The 8,304-nt window shown below is 43.3% G+C and overlaps 2 protein-coding genes across 3 annotated transcripts in view; both read left to right on the top strand.

Annotated features, from left to right (window-relative positions):
• The first annotated feature begins 561 nt into the window (after positions 1 to 561).
• stx11a (syntaxin 11a) lies at positions 562 to 4,084 on the top strand. The gene is made up of 2 exons (XM_054796803.1): positions 562 to 721; positions 2,422 to 4,084. The coding sequence occupies exon 2, from the start codon at positions 2,427 to 2,429 to the stop codon at positions 3,297 to 3,299; it is 873 nt and encodes a 290-aa protein (XP_054652778.1). The 5' UTR covers positions 562 to 721; positions 2,422 to 2,426; the 3' UTR covers positions 3,300 to 4,084.
• A 1,083-nt stretch (positions 4,085 to 5,167) lies between these two features.
• shprh (SNF2 histone linker PHD RING helicase) overlaps positions 5,168 to 8,304 on the top strand; it is a 23,286-nt gene continuing 20,149 nt past the window's right edge. For both annotated transcript variants that reach the window (XM_054796920.1, XM_054796919.1), the window contains exons 1-7: positions 5,168 to 5,334; positions 5,627 to 6,163; positions 6,224 to 6,353; positions 6,427 to 6,645; positions 7,587 to 7,665; positions 7,760 to 7,910; positions 8,000 to 8,102. In XM_054796920.1, coding sequence (XP_054652895.1) covers positions 5,636 to 6,163; positions 6,224 to 6,353; positions 6,427 to 6,645; positions 7,587 to 7,665; positions 7,760 to 7,910; positions 8,000 to 8,102 — 1,210 coding nt within the window. In that variant the 5' untranslated portion in view covers positions 5,168 to 5,334; positions 5,627 to 5,635. The remainder of the gene's footprint in view (positions 5,335 to 5,626; positions 6,164 to 6,223; positions 6,354 to 6,426; positions 6,646 to 7,586; positions 7,666 to 7,759; positions 7,911 to 7,999; positions 8,103 to 8,304) is intronic.

The raw sequence follows: 8,304 nt of genomic DNA, 5'->3' as shown, positions 1-8,304 counted from the left end.
CAATTATACTCTAATCTCGAGTAAACGTGAGCCCAAACAATTTATGTTACTGCTGACTGCTGACATCTGTTGGACAAAATCAATACTGCATTTTTTTTTACTTTGAAATTGTTTTTAGATTGAATCCTGATCTAGTTTAAAAATGTAGCGTGCAAAGAAAAAGTCACTCGAACACACATGTACTAAAAATAGCCTATGTTCTTCTTCCTTCCGCTTCTTCTTCTTCCTGCTTTTAGCTGAGGTGAAGAGCATCGCTCTTGTGAAACTAGTGATGGGAAACTCGATTCCTCTTGACTGACTCTGACTCGAGTTCTTATGACTCACTCACTGGAGTGAATCGGATACTTGAGTCGCTCGAATCCCTTGTCACGGAGCGTATGCACCGAAACCTGCGTGAATCGGGTACTCAATTCACTTGCGTCGCCGATCACAGAGCGCATGCGCATAAAGTTCCGTCGCCTCTGCGGACTTGTCCCTCATTTAATCACGCCTAGCGGTAGCAGGGGTGAGGTAGGTGAACGAGTCAATAGAGACGAGTACCCGTGAGTGCCGATCCAGTGAAACACTCCTCATTTCTGAAAGACTCCTTCAACACTCGCACATCTCTAATCGAAACGTGTTGCACATCTAACGGGCAGAGAGGGAGAGAGATCCAAAAAGATCAACTCGTTTGCTGCCGTCTTTTGTCCACTTTTGTTCTGACCACGTGGCGGAGAAAAAGGTAAAATTTGATTTGACATTGTGTTGTTTGTGATACATTGTGTGGTAAAGTACTCTCGAACGGAAACGCCAACTGTCAGGTGATTCTAAAGCTACAAACACACTGTAAAGTGAGCTTTATTATCTTTACCAAGGCGGGTGCTGTTGGCTTTGGGCTGGGATTAGCTGGTGAAGGTGTACCTAATGAAGTGGCCGGACAGAAGTGGAGGAAGTCAACTCAAGTCTGCTTCCTCTCCTCGTCATGACTCATTTGCCACGTGCCGAACCTTCACGGAAACTATTACCGTCTCATAAGTCATACACTCAAGCTTTACATGCGACACGAAAGTCATTATCAATCACTTCATTTCGACAGGGAATCATACTATATATTACATTGGCACCTAATTAAAAACTAATTAACAATAAATGGTGAAATATGACACCTATTTATTTAAAATTAAAGCCAATTTGGCGAATTGACCGGAGGTCCTCCGGTTTTTGTCTGTAAATAATCCAACAATTCCAACAATTACAGCCATTTATGAATGATTTATAAATATTTCATGAACTATTACATTGTTTACTTACAAATAAATAAGTCAAAAGGTAAATAAATACAATAAATCGGCCCCAAAATAAATCTAAGCATACATAGCTTTATTATAATTCATTTAAAATAAACTGAATTAAACAGAAGTAATACATTGCAAAATGTGATACAATAGTTATGCTATTTAGGATTTTTTTGTAAATATTTAATTAATGACTAAATAACAAAACACAATAAAGCAATGTATACATTCTTTATTTATAAATATTTGATTCATTGTTAAATGACTAAATGAGTAAAGAGGTCAGTAAATATTATGAATCAGCTCTTAAATAAATCTATAAATAAATATAGTGAATTAAAAATAAATATCACATGTAAGTAATGAATTGTGAAATGTGACCAAATATAATTCAGTTATTTAGGAATTATATATAAATATTTGATGATTTATGAAATGAATTGCATACAAATACAAGTGTAGAAAGGTCAATAAATACATAAATCTGCACTGGAAGAAATTCACAAATTAACAGCTTCAATACAATTAATTAAACACCCAAGTCACAAAAAGTAATAAAGCTTTGTATGAAGTATTTATTTATACATATTTGATAAATTATGAAATGAATGACTTTGAAATAAAGTAGTAAAAAATGGTCTAAATTAGCCCACAAATAGAAACAATTGTTTCAGATCACATTTCAAGATTTAATGAACAATTTCATGACTGATTTTGCATTTATTTACATTTAAATTGATTTGTATGTATTTTATTTTGCCACTGAGTCTTAATAATGAAGTCGGTAACTGCTTGATACTTTATTACAAATATACGCGCTTTATTCTTATAGAATTAAAAAGATAGATGTAATAAATAATCATTGAGAAGTATTCAAAAGTATTGTGTGTGTGTGTGTATTTCTGTAGAGGTGAAAGATGTAGAAATGAGTTTTGAGCTCAATTTTCATTGCTGGTGACAATACATCACAACATATCATAGCAAGCTCCAGATATCCCACACATCTGACCCCTAGTGGCTGCAAATAAGATTGTCATTATGACGCCTGAGCACTTTCATTGGTTGCTTTTCACTCCATGATCTGGATTGAGCCCATTTGCCGCAGTGTGAAGGCTTGATCATTAAACGGTCTTCAATCATCTTGCAGCTGAGATGAAGGACAGACTGAGCGAGCTCCTCAGCGTCGCCTCCAAGCCCCCAGACTTGGACCGCAGCCTCGGTGACAGCCAGAAAGACTCACTGGAAGACTATGACGCTGTGGTGTTTGGAGGGGAGGAGGTGATGGTGGGCATCTACACAGAGGCCCAGGCCATGAGGAAGGAGATGCTGCTGCTCAAGATGGACGTGAAGCGTCTGGGAAAGCAGAGCACCAGGTTCCTGACGTCGGTGAGGAGGTTCAGCAGCATCAAGCGGGATTCCAACGCTCTGGGGCGCAGCATCAAGTCCCGAGGGGAGGCCATCTACGCCCGTCTGGACAAGCTGCAGGCGTTGAGCGAGGAGCTGGCCGAGGAGCACGGCGCTTCCTCGGCGGTGGCCCGCATAGCTCGCTCCCAGCATGCCTCCCTGACCGCCGCCTTTCACCGGGCCATGTCCGAGTACAACCGGGCCGAGATGGAGCTCAGGGAGAACTGCAAGACCCGCATCCAGAGGCAGGCGCAGATTGTGGGCAAGGAGGTGAGCCGGCAGCAGATCGAGGAGATGATTGAGACGGGCAAGTGGAACGTCTTCTCCGACAACCTGATCCTGGAGGGACGCAGCGCCCGCTCCGCCCTGAGCGAGATCGAGAGCCGCCACCGGGAGCTGATGGAGCTGGAGGGACGCATCCGAGACATCCACGAGCTCTTCTTCCAGATGGCGCTGCTGGTGGAGGAGCAGGGATGCAAGGTGGACAGCATCGAGGCCAACGTGCTCGACGCCCGGGACTACGTGGCCAGGGCCTCGGATCACATCCAGAAGGCCGTCCGGTACAAGAAGGAAAACCCCTGCAAGAAACTTTTCTGCTGCTGCTTCCCTTGCTGCAACTGATGACAAAAAACACTCGGCAGCATTTCTGGCTTTTTCTTTGGCTTTTTTGGCAAGGCAATTCCAAAGAACTTGTGATCAGAGTGTTCCATCCATCCATTTTCCTCCCCTTATGCGGGTCTGGGTCGCGGGGGCAGCAGTCTCAGTAGGGAAGTCCAGTTCCACCGGGAAGACACCGAGGCGTTCCGGGGCCATGTGAGACATAATCCCTCCAGCGTGTCCTGGGTCTGCCCCGGGGCCTTCTCCTGGCTAGGCATGCGTCCAGGAGGCATCCGGACTAGATGCACGAGCCACCTCAACTGGCTCATCTGTATGTGAAGGAGCAGCAGCTCTACTCTGAGCTCCTCACCCTATCTCTTACAGCCTTTCAAAGTAAAATGATTTCCTGAATGTTAGGACAGTGTCTATGCAGCTAAAAAGGGGTCATGATGGCCACCGTTTGACCCAGGAACAGGTGATTTCTTAAGGGGGAATTGCGTTTCCACAGCAAAGAAACAAATCAGAGGTGCCTGACTTTGCGAGGTTTCGCTGCACTTTGACGCTTAAAGACAACAACACGTCAACACTTCACGTGTCGCCACACTCAACTATGATGTAAGCGTAACTTCCTGGCTGTTTATGAGAAGTACTTACTGTGGTTACTGTAAACAAAAGTCAGGACTTAAAAGACCACCATTTCTTGGCAAATGTTTGTTGTCGTAAAGTCACAGCCATCATTAGTTTGTGTACATTGCGGTAAATGATGATGTTTTCTGTAATGGTCAATATAATATATCATTTATTTAAGAATAAAGGCTTGACTGCAACACCAACTAGAATCTTTGACTCGTGTTTTTGCCGTAGTTTCTTGAAAACAGCAGAACACTCCTGTTACGTAGAGCAGGGGGTCAAACTTTTTCCAGCAAGGGCCGTCAGCTGGGATAGGCTCCAGCATCCTTCCAATGAGGATTAAGTGGCACAGAAAAAGAATGAATGAATGACAAAAATAACATGTTTTTCAGTATACAACTTTATGCTACTAAAATGATGTTTTTCCTCATAATATTACGTTTTCCTCATAATATTACGTAAAATTACGTCTTTTCTCATTAGATTACAACTTCTTCCTCTTAATAAATTGACATTATGCTTGTAAAATTACTGCTCTTGTTTCCATTTTTTGCTGCTGTTTTTTATATGTTTTTTATATCATATATTATATATTTAAAAAAAGAAAAAACAGCAGCGGGCTGCGCTGTGGACGCCCCTGACAGAGGATATTTGACTGGAGTGCTTTTATTTTGGTACTTCTGCTAGCATGCATTGCAACCAATTAGTATGTACTTTATTTGATAATTCAACGTTTAGATGTATCTTTTACCAAGCAATAATAATAATAATATATCATAATAATGGTAATAAGTTAATAACCTATGTATCTATACTGAACGTAATACAGTCCGGATGTATGCACATTGCGGATTTTTTACTCTCGCGGTTTTATTTTGGTACTTCCGCTAGCAAGCCGCGTATTAACATACAAGTTGTACCAATTAATTAAATTTCTACTCGACATTTAACGTTTAACAACCACAATAATAATAATACAGTACTGCTAATAATGTATGTACATGTTTACTATCTGGCAAACGGAATGAGACGAGCGAGCAATGCTGTGCTGTTGCTTTTGTTGTGATACTTCCGCTTAGCTAGCGGAACTGGATTTGACATTAGCTAATCTCTCCTCGTCGGAGTGTTTGGTTATAGCATTTAGCCACCACAATAATTAAATAATAAAACACATTGTTGAATGACCTACAATTTTCACAATTTTTAAGAGGATTAAAACGCAACATGTCAGTGAGAAAATAATTTCTGGCAGTGTTGAGGGCGCGAGTTTTTGACGTCACTTTCGGAATAAAAATGGCGAACGGCAATAACAGCCGACGACTCTAAATAGTCAACATAAAAATTATGATTCTTTTGGTGTCCCTGAGCAGCACAACGCCTATCTCTGAACAGCGCTAAACGTCCGAGCGTATTGTGGGACCCCCAAACTGTAAATATGTATTAATAATTACTCTTATTTTATTCAAATATTAGGAATGCTGAGCTATCCAAAGCACCCTCTTTATATGACGTTGTAGTTCTGCTGTCTGGGTAAACTTAATTTTTGTTGTGGCTTTTAGTATAAGAATGTTAACGTTTAGCAGACATCACATGTATAAGACTCGTTTGCTAGCTGGATACGTGTAGCTGCAGTGTTAAGTTAGCGTGAATAACGTTTTGAAATTTTTCTTGCTGCTTGTGTAGACATATTGCACACTAAAAACACTTTTCATTTTTTGTAGAATCTAACCATGAGTAGTCGAAGGAAAAAGGCCCCCCCTGTGAGGGTGGACGAGGATGCTAAAAAGAGGTTAAACTGGAACATGCTGGAGGACCGGAGGAATGAGGCGATTAAGGAGAACGACGGCCAAACCCCGACGTGCTCCACCCTTGCTGTCGAGCCATCATCTGACATTTCTGTCAGCTCGCTCCGGTTCGCCGAGGAACTCCCCACTTCCTTTGCTTCCCTGGCGCTCACGGTGCTGCCCACCTCCCAGCTGAGCCACACCTGGAAGGCTCTCGTCGGGGAGTTCCGAGCCCGGCCGGCTTGGCTCCCGCCCGAGTGCGGACTTCGGCCGTTTACTTTTCACAAGAGGGCAGAGCAGCTATGCATCAGCTTCAGCGGCTCCGACGAGTCCACCGAGCCGCTGCGGACGCCTGATGGCGACACCTGTACCGCGGAGTGCAGCCTCACTCGGATCTCGCTGGAGGACATGGAGTGGCTGCAGAAGAGGAGGGTGGTGCAGCTTTGTCATGAAGAAGAAGAGGACTCCTTCAGGGTATGAGTGAATGGCATTAACGTGACTCCAACATCTCCAAAATCTCCCTGCTTCTGCCAGGTTGGGGTTTACTTGCTGGAAAGCGGACTATGGAAGTCGGAGTTCCTCAGTGAGGGAAACGCTCGCATGAAGAAAGCCAATCAGCTCATGCAGAAGATGATGGAGTATTTTTATGACTTTATCATCCCTGGTAAGTGATGCAACATCCTAACACCATGATGCCTTCACTGCCCGTCTTGACCTCACTCTCTCTCCATGTGTAGAAGTGGTGGACAACGAGGAGGAGGAATGTGACACAGACTTGGAGAGGCAGAACGTGGAGGAGCTCTACGATTACGTCAGGCGTGTGCACCAGATGGAGAGCCAGGGCGTGAGCTTTGACGTCCAACACCAGGCCCTCCTGCCGGTCCTCAGGCCCTATCAGAGCCAGGCCGTCAACTGGATGCTAAAGCGGGAGAAATTCAGAAATACTTCCCCAACAGGTAAGACATAAACACATGAAGACACTCTGAGCACTGTGCTCATTCTCGGCTACTATTAGTCTGTTGGACATGAGGATGGCCGGGAGGAAGAATACGAGCTGTCAAGGTGCCCATGAGCAGGGCAGTTGCTCAGGAATGTTAAAATTATGCTTAGAATCCGGTTAATAGTTTTCGACACACTAGGCCTGTCATGACAATCAATAAGTCAATTAACCGCATGATAAATAAAAGCAAACTCGATCATTTTGCCGGCCTCAATATATTGACATGTGCATGCGTGTTTGTTTTCCTCCCCTCTCTCCACCTAACAGGCTGGATGACAAGAGGGTTCACTCTGCGCATCTGTCCCAAAAGCTGGGCGTGTTGGTTCTATAGTGGTATTAACAAAGTGTAGTCCTGTCACGATAATTGATCAATTGATTAATATAAAAACAAAAACTGAAGTTGTCATTTTCAGCTCTTTTGCACTTGTTTGTGACAAAGACAGTGAACTAAACAATACAGAATGGTGGAACTTACGATTCCCGAAGTATAAGACCTCATTGTGCACGAAATGCATTTTGCTGCATCCAGAACACAGACTTTCACCAAACTCCAGCAAAACATCACACCTTATCAAAGGTAAACAGTGTATTCCACACACAATGTTGCAGGTGAATAGAGGAAGCGTGTATGCAAATGAGTTGACGTCTGCATTGACACACAATCTGAACTTCAGAGTATTAAATACTCTGAATACTCAAAATTAGTTTTGATACTGTGTACTCGCATTATTATCATTACATTTATGACAAAATGGTCTCAAAATAATGTTGACAATAATATTGTTTATCGCCAGCAATTTGTAGGCCAATTGTAATCCAGCACAATCTGTTAGCGTGACAGGTCTAGTACAATTTAGTTTGTGGTGCTAATGAGATATTTCTTTACATTCTTTACAGAGCAGTCGCTGCATTTCCTGTGGCGGGAGTTGGTCACTTTGTGTGGCAAGAAGCTCTTCTACAACCCTTACACCGGCTGGTGAGGGCCTCGTCAGGCGGCTGCGTTCCAGTACCTGAAAGACTTTGAGAGCATGTCTTCAACAGTTTCTTTGCATGGTTTTCTTACATTTCAGTCTCATTCGTGCGTTTCCCCTCGCCGGCGTGGAGTGGCCCGGCGGGATCCTGGCTGACGAGATGGGTCTGGGAAAGACGGTAGAAGTCCTGGCTCTCATTCTTTTTCACAGCCGACAGGACGTCCAGCAGGAGGCCCTCACCCTGCCCGTGGTGAGGAGGACCGGCGTTTCTAATAATGAATACAGTAACATCGCATGTGTTCAAAATGCTGTAAAATTGTTTATTTACTGTTTGTGCAGGGACAGTCTGTGAATTATTTTGTACCTCCTCCTCCACTGGAGAGAAAGAAAGCCATCCGATGTAAGCCTGAAGCGCAGCCGAAAATGAAAATCTCTCACCCGGGTACGTTGCCCTCCTCACGTTGTGTCAGTGATGTGTGAGATTATTGGATGTTACACCCGTTGGCTTTTTGGATGCTTTGTCCAGACAGCATAGCGTAAGGGTGTCCAAAGTGCAGCCCACAACACATTCTAAAAATATCATTTAACAAGGAAAATGGAAAAAACAGCAGAAATGATATAATAATAAAGACATAATATCAGGA

This window comes from Dunckerocampus dactyliophorus, chromosome 13 (assembly GCF_027744805.1).
Source record: "Dunckerocampus dactyliophorus isolate RoL2022-P2 chromosome 13, RoL_Ddac_1.1, whole genome shotgun sequence".
Classification (NCBI taxonomy): Eukaryota; Metazoa; Chordata; class Actinopteri; order Syngnathiformes; family Syngnathidae; genus Dunckerocampus; species Dunckerocampus dactyliophorus.
Note: the sequence above shows the minus strand (reverse complement) of the source record. Positions and strands in the feature narration are given on the sequence as shown.